At 44.4% G+C, this 20008-nt stretch overlaps 1 protein-coding gene across 6 annotated transcripts in view; it reads right to left on the bottom strand.

Annotated features, from left to right (window-relative positions):
• Nucleotides 1-20008, bottom strand: part of Cdyl (chromodomain Y like) — a 211022-nt gene that overhangs the window by 12510 nt on the left and 178504 nt on the right. For all 6 annotated transcript variants that reach the window (XM_040755826.1, XM_040755828.1, XM_040755829.1 and 3 more), the window contains 2 exons: nucleotides 4543-4799; nucleotides 3183-3355 (listed from right to left, as the gene is read on the bottom strand). In XM_040755826.1, coding sequence (XP_040611760.1) covers nucleotides 3183-3355; nucleotides 4543-4799 — 430 coding nt within the window. The remainder of the gene's footprint in view (nucleotides 1-3182; nucleotides 3356-4542; nucleotides 4800-20008) is intronic.

The raw sequence follows: 20008 nt of genomic DNA, 5'->3' as shown, positions 1-20008 counted from the left end.
GAGCCAGTGTCAGGGGAAGGAGCTGCCTATTGCTTTTGTTAAGAAAGGCTTGGCATTAAGCAAAATTCCTGCTGGAAGAACATTTATTAACTTGTTATATAATCACATAAAAGGCAAGTGACTGTTTGGGGAAAATGAGGCAACTAGGATCCAGAGCTGTTTTTAGCAGCCAGTTGGCTGCCCTCTCTCCGCTGAGTTAAATAGGATTGAGTGGAAGAGGAGGCCAGGCCTCAGGGGCAGCAGAGGTGCCTGCTGGGAAGACAGAGGCATCTTGTACATAGGCCAGTCTAGGTGGCTGCTCTAGTCCTGGTCCAGACTTCAGAAGCCAAATGCTGTGAATAGATTTCTGGTCCTTATGTCTTTACCATCAATGTCCCGGACATTTTATTATTCCTGAATATTCAAAGTGGCTATCACCAGAAGAGAGTGTGACAATGGAACAAGCTAGTATTTAACTCAACCTTCCTTTCTGACTTTCAGAAACTCAAAACAATAAAGTCCCAAAGTTCTAAGGGATTTGAGGTAAGGGGTATCACAGAAACAAACACAAATGAGCAAGAGAAAGGTGTGACTTACTGTTTACCTAATCTGCTAAAGTGTATCAACAAAAATTCCTATCCACAAGAATATATTTGCTTAAACAGGTAGTTTCGCTGATGAAGGTTCTGGCTGTTCCCAGGTTTATGACAGATGTGGGGGATGGGGAAAAGAAACGAAGAAAATATACATTTAAAATATCCTAAAAGGCCAACAAATTAGACTATCCAAATCTGTCTTGGGTTTGTTTTTTGTAGGGGGAGGGTGTGTGTGTGTGTGTGTGTGTGTGCTAACACTGCTAGTCTCTGCTGTGACCGAGCAACCCATCATGGGAGGGAGGGGAAGGGTGAGGTGCCTCAGGAAGATTCACAAGTAGAGCTCAAGGGATGTAGACTTGGAAATAGGAGCCAAACTTTTGAGACATCGGCTGGTGAACCTTACTTTTTAAATTAGTTTTATATTTCAGTAGGCCAGGGCTATCAGAACTATGCAAAGCTGCCACAAGGGGCAGGATGATTTGGATAAAAATGGATCATGTTTTTACCCATCGATCCTGAACGAGGGTGGAGTATGAGGAATGTCTAAGGTTGTCTTGGGTCAGAGCCCTGGTGGCACTATTGGTTACATGTATAATGCTGCTATAAAGTTGTTTCACAGGTACTGACCATCTGCCGGGGACTTAGGCACGTTGATCAATTTAATTTCCAATTGTAAAACACTATTGTACCATCTACTACTATTTTACCACAGTCTGAAATTATTTAGGAGACCGGAGGTAACAATTCTGAATAATATTTAGTAAGATCATACAACTTCAAAAATATTGGATTAAAAAAAAACTGTCAAGTATGATCACACTCAGGAAGATACCCAGCAAGCATAGCCCATCATTTGAAAATGATATTGTGATATGCAAGTTTCATGCCTCAGAACTATGTGTGCAATTAACTTATCAAACAAAACAAAACACCCCCCTAAAACAATTAAGTTTGAAGTAAGCTTATGATTTTGTGTTAGGTTGCATTCATAGTTATCCTTGATTGTGTGTGGCCCATGGGTTGGACACACTTAGAACAGATGGTGGATAACCTCCTAAATCTAAGTGTCTATTAATATTGAAAATGATGAGATGTGTTTAAGGCCAAGGCAATGCCTCACAACTTCAAGGTGGGGGGTTTTAGGGTCTGTAGGTAGTATCCATGAGAGCCACCTGGGGTTCTATCAAAGACATGATCTGTCATACCCCATACCCACCAACACAGTAAAACAAACAGAAGCCCATCCATATCCTGCTGTGTGCCTCCAGATGGCTTATAAGTGACCAGGAAGCCCAGTGCCATAGTAACAATACTTAGTCCCACCATTTGGAGCCCAGTAACTCTCAAAATCTCAACTCTAGCTCTATAGGGACCTAGCAGTTTGGGAGAAGATTCAAACCATCAAGTCTTTGCATTTTTCAATCTGCTACAAATTAGAAAGGAAAACACAAAAGGGCCCAAAGGGGTCACTTGAGGATAATGCCCTTACAGAGAGGTGGGCAGTGAAAGGTGACTTTAACTAAAATTCACCTCTGAAAAATGACGACACTTTTAATTATACCTGCAGTGACTAGCACAGTAACAGACATGTGCTTATAGTGGGATTTGGAGGTTCTAGGGAAGGTGTCTCAACATTAGGACACCACAGTGGAAAAAACCAACCAAAGGGGAAATGGTTGTATCTCCAGGTTGGCAATGTTACATGAAGATGGCAAGTAATAGTATAATTTATCTACTTAGCAGAACCAAAACTGTATTTTTATTACATACATATATATTAAAACTCTTATATTGAGAAGGGCATGTTGACAATAACTAAAAACATACTGCAGACTTGAAAATTGTTAAGAAAGCAGTTTTCAAGTTGGCCATGGTAGTGGCCTGGATATAATCCTAGGACTTGGAAAGTCAAAGTAGGAGAACTAAAAGATCAAGGTCAGATTGTCTATACAGCAAGACCCTGTCTCAAAAAAAGGGAAAAGGGTGGGGAATGCTTTCACCACAGAAGTGTGAGTGAGACCCAACGTAAATGATATAGTCACTTTACAGTGTACATGTCTCAAAATACAGTTTTTAATAATCTCAAAAATTTTAAAATTTATTTAGAAAAGACTAGGAAGACAGACAAATAAATAGTATATTTGTATATTTTCTGGGGTGAATGTAAGAAAATGGGACTTTTAACAGCATTATTTATTTCTTGGTGTAGTTAGAAGGAAGCTGGGGCAAACACACAAGAATGTACACTACTTACACTTAAAAAAAGAGAAAAAATACAAGAACCACACCCATTGTGACCTCACGGAACTGTCACAAAGCTTGAACAACTTAGAGGGAAGAGAACATATGGCACAAATACACAGTAGGCTAACACACCACAATGCTCCCAGAATGCCCTATGCTACAGCCAACCCTGAAATCAGTGATCTGCACAGGGCAAGCAGCAATTGATTTGGAGAAGGCAGAGGATTTAATTAATCTTGCTACCAGTGCTTTTCAGAGGAAGATGTACACTTTATTCCTGAGGCTTATACAGGCTTATTCTCTGAAAGACTGGTACCCAGCAAAACCCCAGAGGCTCAGTTGAAAACCCCCATTTGTACTTACCTGATAGCATCTGCCATCTTAGTGCTTTCTCTCTTTCTGTCGTCCGTGAGACGCCGTATGAAATAAATAAAGTCCAGGCCACAACAGAAGACACTGCCCACAGCGCTGAGCAGCACCAGCTTGCTGTCGTCGGCTGCAGCGGTGCTGAGGGCACTCTGAACTTCTTTCATCACCTGGAAGTCACCACAAGTCCAAGTTGTCAAGAGCACTTTGTGTACAGAATCCTACAAGGCACCTTTTAATGGGACAACTTAGGTTTATAAAAAAGGCATCTCCAGTCTGATGCGGTTCACATCGCCCACCTTTACTGTAAATACTCCGCATGCTTTATATTTCCTACAGCCAGAGATCAGAGAGCTAGGGATGGAGCAGAACCATAACTACATGGTGGATTACAAACATTGGTGGGAAGGCACGTGAATCTATGCCACCGGGCTCTACTACAGCCACTGTGGCTCTCAACAGACCACACAAGTCACATAGATACCTACAGGAATTTCCAGTGTGGACAGCAGGTGGCACATTTAGCCAGTTTCAAGAAATAAGTTCTAGGGGTTAGGGCTGTTTAGCATCATGTTTAACAACGGGGAGAAAAGCCTACCAGGGTGAGAAGGCACACACCACTTGAAAAATCTCCGCGAAGCATCTGAATGTAATTAACAAAGGAACCCTGCTGTCTAAAAGTGGACCAAGGACCACCCTGTTTTGTGACTCTGGACAGATACCCACTCACTCAAGATGTACACAATGGCAGAGAAGCAACCACCAGAACTCAAAACTCTGGTGAGGTACAAGTTCCAACACACTGGATTCTAGAGTCTTCATGGAACTGGTTCCTAAACTTTGCAAGCACATTACCCTGAGTCACCAAAAGGTTCTTTCTGCTAAGTACTACTGACAAGGACATGTGCTGCTATGGTACTAATGGCATCTGTACAGCAGGATGACAGTCAGATTCTCTAAAGGGACTAAGACCCAGGCGACTTTTTTCTTGTCTGAACAAAGAACCCATCAAGATTGGGATGAACACTAAGGCAAAGCCCGTGTATACACATTTTCAATGACTTTAGGGAGGCCACAGAGTCATTGAGCCCTATTATGTACAGATGACTGGGGGTGGGGTGAAGAGGGGAGGATGCAGCTATCACCCATACTTCAAAGCCATAGTTCCCATAGCAGAGAATGGAGTGGCTGCTTAGCACCCTCCTCCTGTGAGGTGTCACTGTGGCCACAAGTATGACGAGAAGCTAGGCTGTCACCTCCCCATAGAAAGACCACAAAGAGTGCCACTCAGCAAAGCAGGCCACGGGACCAGGGGCATGGAGAAGCATGAAGCCACAGCCTGGGGCGTGTCTCTCACCTCTGGGTTTAGTGAGTTATTCTCTGATGACTTTGTGGATAACAAGATGTGGGTGAAGCCATCTTGCTTCCTGACGACAATATCTCTGTATCTGTAGGCACTCTCTGTCTGCCTCACACTGAAACGCAAGCGCTTGTCAAAAGGCTGGTCTCTTCTGTCGTCAATAAATTTCCTTTTTCCGGCTGTGACTCCTGTAACAGATGTCTGTATGGTGGCTGTTCCATTGGCTGTTAGCGCATCCATGAACGGAGATGTACCTGCCAAGAGTTTGAAATCACAGTGGTCTGTGATGTCCTACCATCAATCAGTTTCCAGTGTCGCCACTGAATTAGAAAAAGATGCCCGCTGCTTACCCAAGTTTATTTTTACTTTTAAAGAAATCACCTTCCTGCCTACTAGTGTTAGAAAAATGCTGGCCAGGTACCCAGTGAGAGGAAGCGCCAAAGTCTGAGCCTTGTAAAGAATTGGCCTGGGTCTCAAGGAGGATCGGTCTACATTTGAGAATTTAAAAAGGAAAATGAGACCGACTGATGAAGATTGGAAAGCTATGGCCAACTGCCATCTAAACTCAAGAGAGCCTGAGCATGGAGATGAAGTCACATGTCTTGGCAGGCCTACAGAGAAGGGATATCACAGACAGCAATGACTCCTCATGTTGCCGCAGAGGATGCCTATGAGGTCGGTCTACTGGACCCATAATATTTTACCAAATCATTTTTTTCCCTTTTTTGATGAGACAAGGGTTCACTATGTAGCTCTAGTTGTCCTGGAACTCACTATGTAGATCAAGGTGGCCTTGAACTCACAGAGATCCTCCCAAGTGCTGGAATTAAAGGCGTGTGCCACTATGGCTAGCTTCTATGTCGTTCTTTAAATTATCACAGATTTTGAGCACAGGTCGGGGAAGATCTGTTGGAGACAGCTCTCCTTTCCCCCAGCAGTGTCCCATCATGCATCACTGCTTCTCAGTATCAAACTGTGTACCGCTTTTTAACCAGTCTTGGCACACAACTCCTCAACTTTTCTTTCTCAGTGGGAGAGTTCAAACTCAGGGCCTTATGCATGCTGGGCACATGCTCTACTATTAAGCTACTGTCTGACCTGCAACCTTTTTTATTGTAATAAGGTGGACAGTAAAGTACCCTGACCATCCCAACAGGAGGAGATAACAGCACCTGCCTTAATCTCTGCTGTAAAAACCCTTTACGTTTATTCTTTTGACAGATCAAGGCAGGATATAAATAGACACATTTTAAGACTAAAACTAGGGGCTGAAGAGATGGCCTGGTGGTTAAGAACACTTGTTGCTCTTGCAGAGAACCAGAGTTCAGTTCCTAGCACCCACATGGTAGCTCACAACCCTTTGTGACTCCAATCCCAGAGGACCCTGTACTCTTCTAGACTCTTCGTGCACTGCACATGGTACACAGACATATGTGCCAAAAAACCCCACAGACACATAAAAAATTTAAAAATACAAATATAAGCTGAGTGGTGGCACACACTGGCCACCCTGGCATTGAGGAGGCAGAGACAGGCACACCTTGAGGTCAGTCTAGGCTATAGAGTAAGAGCTTGTGCCAACTCCCCCCCCCCATCTAAAGCTACAGAGCAAGATATGTGCTAAAAAGCCTTCCACTCCACTCCTGAACCAGGCCAGGTTTTCCAAGGTGTCCTTCCAGACTCTTTATATGGAAAGAAATGTGAGCATTTTTTTACCCTCCCTGTTAAAGAACAGATGCTGGGTTACTACATAAGCAGGGTCTTACACACACTGTTACTTTTGTTTTTACTTGTGTAGTAGTATCTTGGCATTCATTCTCTATCATAGGAATTGCCATGAGCCAGTTAGAATTTATTTTCCCAATTTAATCCACACTGGAATAACCACTAATGTTCAATGGGTTAAATCTATCAACAGCAGCCTGTACGACTCCCCATGCAGGCAAATCCAGACTGCATGTTTCTAGAAGATTTGTGACCTGAGGTTTTTCATTCCTGAAAAGAACACCCGATGGCAGCTGTCGGGCAGGATGCTGTCGAATCTCTCCACAAGCTTTTAAGCTTCATTTTCTTTTCTGTCAGGTCCTCAGACCAGTACTATAGCTTGTGCCCAAAGCTCTCTTCGCTGTTCTTTTCAGCACCACTGCCACGCCCATCACAGCTTCCCTGGTCTTCCCTAGCCCACTTCTTCCTTGGCTCTCCATTCCCTGCCTCACTTCAATTCAGAGTCAACATGGCCAGGCAGTTCTTTGAGTACTGGGACCATGTATGATGCTGAACCACTGAGCTCAAGTGAGCAGGATACGGGGCAATCACATGTGGAATTGAGAGTTAGAGACACCAGCTTTACTCAGTCCCGGAACACAGTCCCGGAAATATGCTACATAGCTTAGAAGGGAGGCTGGGGCACCCAGGCTTGGAGATCAGTATACTGTTACAGCAGGCAGTCCCTCCATAGCAAGGTTGGGAATAATGCAGTGGGTTAACATGACTGAGTATGTTACATGCATGTATAGCAATGCCATAATGAAACCTGCTATTTTCTACAACTGGCATATACTACTAATTTAATTTAAAGCAAAAATGCAAAAATCATCGAAGGTTGTAAAAATACAATCAACTTGCTGGACATGGTGGAGCAGGCCTTTAATCCTAGCACTTAGAAGGCAGAGGCAGGAAGGTTTCTGTGAGTTCAAGTCAGCCAGGGCTACATAGTGAGGCCCTATTTTAACAAACAAACAATCAGTAACTGCTGGCTCACTGTGTTAATGAACCCTGCTGATTCTAGATTTTGGGAACCCTGTTATCCACCAGCAAATAGCATGAAGCACATAGCCACACACTACTTACATAGGAAATGCTCATGTAAGATTGACCTTAACATCACATACCATCAACACCACGCGAAGTCCCTACCTATCCTGACTGCCTATAGCATTTGTGTCCCTCTGCTGTCACTCTAGGTAGCCAAGCCACCCATCCAGGTATGTGCCCACTTCAGGATCTCTGAACACACTATCCTTGTCCTAGAACATCAAATGGCTAGATTCTTCTGCTCACCTGGGCATCATTACCTGCAAGCCTTCCTGAACCTTCTCACCCCATGCTGCCCCCTCATTATTACCACATATACCCCCTTTACAGAGTCCCTAAGAGTACTCTTTCTCATTTAACTTTCATATGTATTATTTACTACTCCTACACGCTACGAAGGCCTGTGAGGGCAGGGTCTGAGAGCCCCAGTGCTCACAATACTCAAAGGGTCTTCATTTCCTTAGAAGTTATTTACAAAGTGCAGTTATCATGTAGCTAATCCAGAGGCAGCCAGTTCAACACCCTGGAGCAGACCTGTGCTGTTAACAAGACCCTCCATATTAAAAACTCCCTTTCAGAACCAGGAGCCTTAGAAATCAGGAAGTAAGCCACCCCAGGTCTCAGAAAGCTCCCCAAGCCTTTAAGTTTCACCCCACCTCCAAGGTGAAATAAGCAGTACCAATGGCTGAGGAGGACACGGAGCTGTGGGGCTGCTTCAAACAGTGTAGGGAAGCAGCTGCTCCTGTAACAACCCCAATTAACTCCCTGTGCTTCCTTAGTCTTGGTGAGTAGAAACCTCAAGTTGTTTCTCTGTTAACAGCTCCTGGTAAAACCACACAAGTAATCAACTTCAATGACTGAAGGCCCAGGAAAAGCTATTTACACCACAAACAGGAAACTTGGGGACACACAGCGTAGCACTTATGAAAACACAGGAGCCAAAGTTGTCCCCGAGGACTAATGGCTGACACTCCTGACCACCAGTGTCATCCTGTGAGTCAACAGCATACAATGTCAAGGAAAGAAACATTTCTTTTCAAATAATTTTTTCCCCTGACTGAAGAGTAATAAAGACACTTTCAAACACGGGTGTATATCCTGCTTAATAGTCTGCCTTTAAAAGGGGGCAGGTTTCTAAGAATGACTGGAATCTGTTTCCAACAGAGGAAGGTGCTGTGCTTTCTTGTCTCTGGTAGTGACTAGTGTTGTGGCCTGAATTAAACAATGTCCCCCAGCAGACATGTTTTTGAGCACTGGGAGACTGTGGACTCTTCAGGAGGTGAAGCCATGAACCAGAACGGGTCGTAGGACACTTGGCCAGACCTTATTAGGTTGTTCCCACCCCTGGGTTGGGAACTTCTCTCAGTTTTCTGGCTCCTCTTGCCACCATCAACTCAGTTGCCTCCACCCTTGTCAAGCTGTATGGACTACAGCTATACAAAGGCAACTAGAACAACTAGCTACTAATACAATATGCAATATCTATCTCCAGACACTGGAAAGGAGGCAGAGAGGGCAGCATAATGGTATAGCAGCTTTCTACCCAAGGGCAGAGGAAAACATTAGTGCGTATGCAGATGTTATGAGGCAGCACAGAGGGAGAGAAAGTTCCAGGACTTGTTTGGGATTCCTCTGAGTCTTGGCCCAATACCAGTCTGGATATACACAGGGAAATATTATATTAAGTCTGGTAAGGAACAACTTTTGAAGATCAACTCCTAGAGACCTAAACTGAGTAATCTTCAGAGTCTACACAGGGCTGAGAGTCCTCAGAAGCCCTGATGAGAGATGTTACAAGTAGAACAAGGCACAGGCCCACACGGTCTTCTATATGCTGGTCTACTATAAAGGATGCTTGGGATTGCATAAAACTTGGAACAAGATAACACTTCTAAGAATATTTATAATGGACTGGAGAGATGGCCCTGTGGCTAAGGCAGCATCCTATCCCTTGCAGAGGAGCCACGTTTTGTTCCTAGCATGTCAGGTAGCTCACAACTGCCTGGAACTCCAGCTCTAGGTGACCCAATGCCTCTGGCCTCCACGAGGAACCTGCATTCCCATCCCGATACTTGCACTCATACATGTACTTTAAAAGCAAACACAATCTTTAAGTATATAATAAGATCCCACACACTAACATGTATAAGCCACGATATCCAGCAAGCAACCCGAGGCTGACAGAGTAGAAAAACAAGACTGATGGCAAAGATTAAATCACTGAATAGGAAGTGATGAGAAGTGATGAGATTAACAGAAAAAGACATTCTAAAACTAATTATCGTCCATATGTAAAGACTAAGAGTAGAACGATGACCTTTAAAGGGGGGAAACTCAGACATGCTAAGATGATGAAGTGCTAGTCAGTCCCTAAGCATCCCAGGCAGGCAACACTAATAGACAGTAACCTAATTACCCCGAGGGGAAAGAGGCAATGAAGTCTTGCTCAGCATAGCACTCCAGGACTATTCAACAAGGGCCCACACAGAAACAAGTCAAAATGCTTTTGTTTCTAAATCCTAGACATGTCACAGTTGGCTTCAGCTGTCAACTTGACACCCGGGAAGAGAGAACCTCGCTTGAGGCATTGCAGACACTGGTCAGGCCTCTGGGTATGTCGAGGGTGGGGTGGGGAGGCGGATTTTCTTGACTGCTGGTTTACCAGGGCTCAGGCTGTGTAAGAAAGGCAGCTAAGCAAACCAAGAGAAGGAGGCTAGTAAGCGGCATTTCTCTGGTCTCTGCTTCAGTTCCTGCCTCCAGATTCCTCTGCCTTGGATGCTGATGTTGGCTTTTCTTGATGATGTGAGCTGTAAGCCAAACACAGTCATGCCCTTTCTTCTCCAAGATGCTTTTGGTTATGGGGCTCATCATAATGACAGAAACCAAATAGGACAATGTAGTTGCTGAAATAGGCTTCTTATTATGTACATCTAAAAGAGAAAAGAACTGTTTTCAAAAGAAAGACTGGAAAACTTTTTTTTTTTAAATCACATCAGGACAGATGTAAGCAAACGATACTTTAGAAAGAACAGCTCGTGTTTTCCATATTTCAAGAAAGCCAGACTAAAGCCCACGGTTCCAGGACATTTAACAAAGATTAGCCAGGATGCATGTGCATCACTCGTGACACAGACAGCCACAAATTTGAAGACCTGGGGGTGGGGATTCACTGCAGACACAATGACTCTACTTGTCTTTAAAACTCTAGGAGAGAGAACAGGAACAGTGCCTTTAACTATAGAAAACAGTAGCCACTTGGAGTCATCAAAGAAGAAAAAAGTCCACCTTCCCCTTACTTCCGTATCAACACAAAAATGAATAAAAATCATTTAGAATGTACTGGAAATAAGAACAGCTCCAAAAGGTATAGTGTTTGGAAAAAAGACCAGATATTTTCATTTGAACATGTTAGTTAGTAAAGGCAGCCTTGGAGTATTAGTATCTATTTTATAACATTACGAAGGATACAAAAGGCCCCTTTGCTCCTATTCCTTCAATTACAAGTTCCAACTAGAGGGGTCTGAGTGTCCTCAGTCATCTGCAAGGCAAGACACTGTTGGTACAACTGTCTGGAGAGCTTTCGTGAATGAACAGCATCCAGCTGAACCTAGCTCCTTGGGAATACTAAGATCAAATTTGCTAAATAAACCCATTCAGCTACTGCTGATTCCCCTCTGCTCCAGCCAAGCATTCCAGACACTCAGGATTCTGGATACATATCAACAACATAGAGGCAGCACAGACAGTAGGGGAGACTCAACTGTGGTAAGCATTACCATACAGCTGCCAGGCCAGAAACTCAAGACTGGAATATCCCTTCTTGCTCTACCTGGTAGTTGCTAGTTTTCATACTGGGGCAAGGCTAGGAGGAATTCTTTTAGCCACCACTGCAGTGTGGTTACTAGGTGAGAGATACTGTATTCTTTCTGGGAGACCATCTCCTTGCTCCATACATCAGCACCTTTGGGATGCAAAGGCAGTTTAATGGCCAGTTAGTATTTGGTTCAGACGGGACTGTTAGAAACTAGAGATCACGCACATCCATATAGTGGTGTGTCCTTCACAGTGGGCCATGCTGGGGACATCTGAGCATGCTGCTCCAATACCAGCACCTGCATGTTAAGCTCATCTCTCAAGATTCTCCAATCGTGTTCCTAGACAGCACCACCCAAATCATCTTGGCCCCGAGGGAGGATCTTCTATCTCAAGGGTGCTCAACCTATGGAGTTGTATATCAGATATCTTGCATATTGGATTACTTACATGATAATTCATTAACAGGAGCAAAACTACTGCTATGAAGTATCTATGGTTGGGGGTCAGCACAATATGAAGAATTGTATTAAAGGATCACAGTGTTAGGAAAGTTGAGAATCACCTCATTTGACAGATCCACAGACCCGAGTTCCAAGCTTACCAATCCAGCCCCTGTGTCTGGTTCCTGAACAGTGGTGGTTTGAATGAGGATGGCTCCCAGAGGCTCATGTATTTGAATGTTTGGTCCTTAGCTGGTGAACTGTTTGAGAAGGGTTAGAAGGATCAGGGAGTGCGTCCATGCTGGAGTAGGTGTGAATTTCTTGGAGGAAGTATGCCACTATGGGCTTTGAGGTTTCAAAAGCCCAGGCCAGGCCCAGTGGTCTGCTGCCTGTGGATTTAGACGTACCTCTAAGCCTCTTTCCAGCACTATGGCTGTCTGCACACCACTATGCTCCCCGCATCATGAAGATAATGGACTAGTCCTCTGAATGTAAGCAAGCCCGCAGTTAAAGGCTTTGTTTTCCAAGTGTTCCCTTGGTCGTGATGTTTCTTCATAGCTATAGGACAGTGACTAAAACAGCCTCCCTGCCCTTCTCCCCACTGGCTAATTGCCATCCTGGAAGACAGGTGGTTGCTGGGCAGAATGCCAGGTCTCTGTCCTGACTCTACCACTAACCGCGTGGGAGGTCACAGGCCTTTGCTGTGGAAAGGGATGGGTACCCCATCAAGTCCCTGCTCTTCACACATGCAATCCCCGTCCCCTCCTCTGCCCTGCTCGCCTTGTTCTGATCTACTTGGCTCTTAAAGCATCACTCTTTGAACCACTTTTATCCGACTGCACAATGATACCATCAAGTTCCCTTGGCCACTGAAACTTTTCCCAAATCTTACTTTCTCAAACTATTATTACTTATGTATGTATGTGTGCGTGCGTGTGCATGCGCGCGCCTCTCTCTGAGAAACCCAGAGGGGTGTAGATTCCCTGGAGCTGGAGTTACAGGCAGTTGTGAACTGCCTGAGTGGGTTCTGGGGGTGCAACTTGGGTGGGTCCTCTGCAAGAACAATATGCACTCTTCGCCAAGAACAACGGCACTAATGGGTCATCTCTCTAGCCACTTCCTTAAACTTTGATTTATCAATTTTCTCTACAAATTAAGAACCAATACATAAACATTACTAAACTTAAACCTAGTTGACTTGTACAGGATTTCTGTAACACAGTCTCTTTCATGCCCGAGGCTCAGTTTCCAGCCATGGATACATGTGTACCCAACTCTCCAAGGAGATCTGGGCCTGTGATAGCCAAGACTCATTCTTTACAGAGCAAAGAGAACCTACAAGAGGCAAATATTTAAGCACCATTTTATTTCACAATGCACCCAAATAATTCATTACAGCTACAAAAATAACTCAGGGATGTCAGAAACAGACAAAACGTACATGAATGGAAAATTGTGAATGAAAGCATTAAAAACTCAACAGCTCACAGCTTAGTAACCGTAAAAGCTGCAGTTTCTTCAATAAAAGTGATTTGCTTTAATAGCTAACTTTTCAGTGAGAACTAATCTAAAAATATTAAGTACGCAAAGCAGTAAGGAGAGTTGTTGAAAAATACTATGTTGAGAAGAAAAAGAGCTACCAATTAATGAGAGAGACTATGTAAATTTAAATGAACTCTAAATAGTTAATTATACCTTCCTAAATCTAAGTAAGACCAGTCTAATTAAATCGAGGGATACACAATAATGATGTATTTGACATGTTGAGTATGGTATGCTGCTCCTAGCAGCAGGGCTTCTCATCAGACTCCTAGGGAGGTAGCTCTTTGAAAGTGCTTTTGGTCCATACGGCCAGCCACCTGCGGTTCCTGGGGTAGAATACTGACCCTTGCAAAGTTGACATGGAAAAGCACCACTCCAGAGTTGATTCATCTGATACCTGACAGCGATGGAGCCTACTCAAGGTGTGAAACCGTCCCAAATGTAAAATATAAGGGGCAGAAGGGAGGTTACAGCAGCCATGACATTTCCTTCACACCAGAGGAAGAATCCTAAACTCCCAACAATTCAAGCAGGGAGACAGCTACCCAGGGTCTTGGAAACCAGCAGGAGCTGAGCAGTACGGGAAGATCACCTGCTTCCCCTCATTCCCTCAGGACCGAGGACTGGTACTGTGTTGACTCCCAAGCCAGAGACAGCAGACTGGTTGGTTGTGGCATGGTTTCACATTCAGGCAAATGAAATGTTCATATTTTGATCTTCCCTCTAATGGACTACTCATTCAATCATAACTATACCTCTTTCTAACCTATCTGTCACCAAATCCAAGGGAAAGTGTGGTTTCTTGGAGCAAAATGAAGACAGGTGGCCCGTCACTGCTCACTGGGGGATACCCGGCACCTCAGTAAGTCTCTTTACAAGAGGAACTGTGCTTACTTTAGCACCTGAGATCATCTGTGGGTACTAAGCTCATGTCACACAATCAGCCTCCCATAGTGGCAAACATAAACACACAAGAAAAACAAACCAGCAAAAGGTAATTGCTGGGAAAAGAATTAATGGAGTTAGGGACATCTCCAAATACTGTTGGGTTGAGACTTGATGGGATTGAGATTTCAATGGCTCCCGGTTGCTTTGCATACTGTAGGTACTCAATGGGTATCTGCTGACGGCAACCGCTCAACAAACAGAATCTGGTACATTAGGATACTGTGCCAATTAGTAAAGAAATGGAATGTCCACATATGCCAGATTCGGGGGACACAGAGCTTACTACAAATAGCCAGGATGGAAAAGAACACATTGGAACCGGCCTTCTGAGGGTTAAACAGTACATTAAATAATTATAGGAATAACAGTGGAGGGATTAAATGATCAACAACTCACCCACCTGCCAGCAACAACTGACAACGGAGCCCAGGGAGACTGGAATGCTTGCGATCACCCAGGGAACAGGAAATATATTCTAGCCAGTTAGAAAAGCCCCAAGGGTTGATGTAACTCCCAACACATGTCTCATAGCTTATTAAAATTTAAGGGCTCCATACCAGGGTTGTTTTATCACCTCTGTCATTGACCTGAGTGAAGAGTCAAGGGGACTGCTTTTTACAAAGGGGGAAAACCACTGTTGGGCTGTGTATCCAGTGAGGTGGGAAGAGATGACTGTCGGGCATGCTCTGATTTCCCTCCTTGGTTGACAGTTTGAGACGAGACACACTAAGGCCACACGGCAGCAGTCTCTCCTTGTTCTTCAAACACCTCCCAGCTTCGCTTGTTTTAAATAAAGGACTATTATTCATCAGCAGGGCCTGCACACAACAAGCAGGACCACTGCTATTCTGAACGACAGAAACACAAAGAATTCTAACGGGAGTTAGGGAGATGCCTCAGGGGGCAAAGGAATTGCCATGCAAGTATGAGAACTTGAGTTCGAATCTCCAGTACCTATTTAAATGGCAGACAGTTATGGTGACCCAACTGTAAACACAGTTCTTAGAAGGTAGAGACAGGATCCCCGGACAAGCAGGCTAGTTGAATTAGCGAGCTGGTGAGCTCTGGGTTTAAACGAGAGAACATGCCTCAATACTGTATGTCAATAGTACCTAAAATGTAAGGTGAAAAGTAACCAAGAAAGACACTTGAGGTCAACATTTGGCCTTTACACACGCATGAACACGTGTACATGTGTGCCCACACAAGTGTAAGCACGCGTACACATGCACACATATAATGCCTCATTCACACCAGGGAGGAACATGATTAACATGCTGTTCTGACGGTCACTGTCACAGTTCCCACTTTCGTTCTCTCTGCACACTCACTGCATGGAGTTCTGTTGTGCCATGAAAAACTTCCCTGCGGTATATACCAGCGTTTGCAGGGACACCCAGGATCAAGCAGCAGTGCCCACCCTCAAAAACCTATAGATTCTGCCCTTGGTGCGAAGACAGTTCAGATAGCTTGAGTCCCCAATTAAGAGTAGTAAACAACTGGAATATATTACAGCATTACAGTTTGCTGGCTGTTTGAATGTACAGTAGTTCAGTGGCATCAAGAACATTTACAGTGGCATGAAACATCCCAGATAAACACTAACTTCTTTGTCCTGGCTCCTTTGTGCTCATGGATTTGGCTACTTTGGGGACTCCTCCTATAAGAAGAACCATGTATGTGTCCTGTGTGACTGGCTTGCTTACTCAGAACAATGTCCTTAAGGCATAGCCCTGATGTAGCACAGAAAGGACTTCTTTCTTTCAGGCCCAGTGACCCTGTTGAGTGGACAGACCACAGTTCGTGTGTCTGTTCACCAGTCAACGGGCTGCTGCTGGTTTTCACATTTTAGCTTTCATTAGCAATCTCTCTTCCAGACTGCTTTTCATCTTCCAAACACACCCCTAGAAATGAAATCGCTTAATCTTACGGTAAATCTATGTTAAAGTTTTCAAAGTTACACTTAATATTTTCCTATATTATCCCAGAATGTGTTTAATGAGCAACTATAGCCAAACTCCTGGGGAATAGTTAGTTAAGTTATGGACTGTGCTCAATTCCCCTTCCTTGTTAAATGTCTTCACTTTAGTATCCTTGGGACCAGCAAGCAGGGGAGACAAGGCTGTAAAAGTCAAGGGAATGAAGGGTAACAGTCACTAAAACACACAGGAAGTCAGGCAGATCTGAGGCTGTCCTAGTCTACAGACAAGGAAGCCCATTGTTTATCTGTTTCTGGCCAGGTGCTGCTGTCTCTTGAGCCAGTCCTGGAGCTGCTGACACACACGGAGGCAGTGTACACACCTCAGCATCCCGCCTTACTGAGCGTGGGCCTCTGCCCTGAGCTCGTTTCAAGACATTCAAGAGCTTGCTGAGTGGCCTCTAAGCATGTGATTTCACCATGTAGAGTTCTTAACACAAAGACAGTCAAGAGCCCTTGCCTATGTGTTCATGTTTTGTGGCACACAGGTCAGTGCTCTGTGGATTACCCTGTGCCTAAGAACCCTCTGCCAGCTTTTGTCTTCCCAGAGTTTGCTGAGCTCCTCAGAGAGCATTAACCCCTAAGGGGATTTGGATCCCTAAACCTAGAAATGAAGTATTTAGTAGTTAGTTCAAAGGAAGTCTGAAATCCCACATTTACTGGGGCCTTCACAAAACCCTCCATGAGCAAGTACAAAGCTGTTGGCTATAATCAACAGCTTGGAGTCAAAGTGTAAAGCATTAAGGGAACTAGAGCCTTACATGGGAACCATATTTGAAAGTCAAAGGGAACTATTCAAGTCAGAATGGTCTTTAACGACAAATGCAAATGCCACAGCGGAAGTTCAGTTTTGCTCTCGGAAAATGGAAACAAGAAGACGGACCATTACTAGTAACAGAGATCCTCCAGTCCAAGCGGACCATGCTGGTTTCTAAAGTAAATCCCATAAGGTAGGTGTGACTGTGCATGTGTTTTATTTCACTCTGATAGTTTTACAACAGTTCCATATTGGAAGGGGGGAAAGGGCACAGCAACCCATGCATTGCAATGTCACCTTAAAGTACTGTAGAATGAGCAGAACACCAAAAGACAAACCATTCCCTTCAGTGTGGAGAACAAAGAGTAAACAGAGAAGCCAAGGCAAATGAAAATCTAAGAATGGTAACAGAAAGCCAGAGGTGTAGCTCAGAGTTTGTGGTGGGTTGAATAGGAGTGGCCCCCATAGGCCCATGCATTTGAATGCTTGGTCATTAAGGAGGGGCACTACTTGACAGGAATTAGAAGATATGGCCCTGTTGGAAGAAGTGTGTCACTGGGGGTGGGCTTTGGGGTTTTAAAATGCTCAGGCCAGGCCCCCTGTCTCTCTCTTCTGCCCGTGGATCCAGATGTAGAGCTCTTAGCTCCTCCAGGACCATATCTGCCTGTGTACCACCACACTTCCTGCCATGTTGATAAAGGACTAAACCTCTGAACCTGAAAGTCAGCCCAAATTAAATGTTTCTGTTGATAAGAGCTGCTGTGGAACATGGGGGTAGGAGGCATGAAATGGTGTAGTTCTGCAGCAGTGGGGTCCTTATGACTGACCATATCTGTGAAAGCTTTATTCCTGCACAGCGGGTCTACTTCCCCATCAGATCCACCTCAACACTTTACATTCCTTTTGACTTTTAAAATTAACCAGCTTTTGCCACTACAGTTTTAGTAAGGTAACAACTGTTGAACAGCAATCTCATTTCCCTAGTTCTTTAGTAGTATATGCCATTAATTCCAAATCCTACTTATTACAGGGAGGCGTCATCTTTCGTCTTCAAAGACAGCTAATCGACAAATTACACTTACTGCATCCAGTCTATTGTAGGCTAGCATGTTCAGAACTCATTTTCCACCTCTAATGCAAAGACAACGTTACAGAGCTAAGACTTGAAACTCCTTTTAAAAACATGATTATCCAGTCACACCAGTCACGTCGCTTGCTGAGACACACCCTGAAGTTTATCAGCCTTCTTCCTGAAATGGCACAGGTAGCAGGCTGAGTGAAAACGGCCATCTTTGCTGAGTGAGACCAGTTTGGCAACTTCTCTAGTAGTCAAACAGGGCACATCACAGGACAGCATTCGCCTTTCCCTCCGAACTCACTGCCGCTCTAAATCAGAAACATTTAAACTGGAATGGTGTCTGCATTAATCTTATTCTCAAATACTTAGCTCTGTAGTAGCATTTTATAAATCCCGAAGGTGAAAGACGCCATTAAAGCCACAAAGGCCACATACAGTCTTGCTTCAGGGGTACGTACAGCAACTCCATATTTTTCTTTAAAGACTCTTAAGATAAAAAAAAGAAATCTATGACTTAAGGCAAGGTGGTACTTCTAAAAGCTTCTCCCCAAGGTTCCTGAAAGACAAAATCAACATGTCCACCCACTCAAGCACAAAAAACTCCCCCCAAAACAACAACAACAAAAAAAAGTCTAAAAACAGGTCTCTACTTGACATGATAGGTCAAATGCAATTAGTCTGTAATTAAAGACTATGCAGTTATGCCTAACGAAACAGAGCCAGCCACTTGTGCTCCAGAGCCCTGGGTATGTGATGGGGTTCTCAGACAACAGCGGTGTGAGGATGGGCACCCACGCCAGACCTCCCAGCCTTTCCACACCTAAAGCTGATGGTCAAGTTCTCTCCTCTCTCTCTCCTCCCTCCCTCCCTCCCTCCCTCCCTCCCTCCCTCCCTCCCTCTCTACCTATTCATCCATCATCTACCAACCACTTACCATCCATCTCTATGTGTTTGCACATGCATGTAGACTACGGCATATGTGTGGAGTTCAGAGGAGAACTGTATGGGGTTGGTTCTCTCCTTTTTGCCTTTATGTGGAATCTGGGGATCAAACTGGGGTCATCAGGCTTGCTTTGGTGTTGGGTAGCAAGTTCAATTCTTGCATGCTGTGGTAACTTAGGGGTAGCTACCAGGCTTTCCCCCACAGTATTAACACTCATGCCCCTGGACACAAGTGTACTATGCAAGAGAGTTTGAGGGACACTGGCCAAGGTGTTACCAAGCCACCAGGATCCAGAGCTGGCATCACGGTAATGCCATTCAGGATTCTGTTAGGAGAAGCCTTCAGTTGCAGACTTGATCAGCAAATGCTGTACTTATTACAAAAGAGATGGACAGTTCAGAATGAGCAGCAGACCTGCCATGGCAGAAGTGCTGGATATTTGCAAGAGTACACGGAGAATTCTAGCAACAATAAATGTAAGGGGCCAAATACTAAGGGCAGAAAACCATCCAGGGCTGGGCAGTGGTGGCATACACCTTTAATCTCTGTACTTGGGAGGCAAAGGCAGGTGGATCTCTGTGAGTTTGAGGCCAACCTGGTCTACTAAGCTAGCTCCAGAACAGCCAGGGCTGTTACATGGAGAAACCCTGTCTCAAGGTGGGGTGTGGGGGAGACAACAACAACAGAACATATAGAAGAGAAAATGTATCAGTGATTGCATCCAGTTGAGAATACAACAAACTACATAACCCATCAGGCAAGATGTACCCACTGGTGTAATAGTGGCATAGCTATTATGGGAGCAACCAAGTGGTCCTTGGTTGGTTCTGAGGTTTATTCTACAATAAAAAAAATCTGTATTTTGTACTGTAAATCTGGTTAAAAACCCATAGCTGAGGAGAGGAGTCTGACACTAGGCGGGTAATTCATTATTGTTGTTTAGCTAAACTAACAGTGCACCAACTGCTTCTAAAGACTTGTATTTGTGCCCACAGACAAATGCTGCTCAGTCTCAATCAGAGAAACTTTGCAAAGGAATGCAGTAAATAAGCGTAAGTGATGGCTGACTGCTCCACCCTCAAGAGGACATTCATGCTCCACCCCTGAACAACATGGAGGAAGAGCGGAAAGAATGAAAGACAGAAAA

This window comes from Mesocricetus auratus, unplaced genomic scaffold (genome assembly GCF_017639785.1).
Source record: "Mesocricetus auratus isolate SY011 unplaced genomic scaffold, BCM_Maur_2.0 Super-Scaffold_100013, whole genome shotgun sequence".
NCBI lineage: Eukaryota > Metazoa > Chordata > Mammalia > Rodentia > Cricetidae > Mesocricetus > Mesocricetus auratus.
The sequence above is the reverse complement of the archived record's forward strand: the minus strand, read 5'-3'. Positions and strand labels throughout refer to the sequence as shown.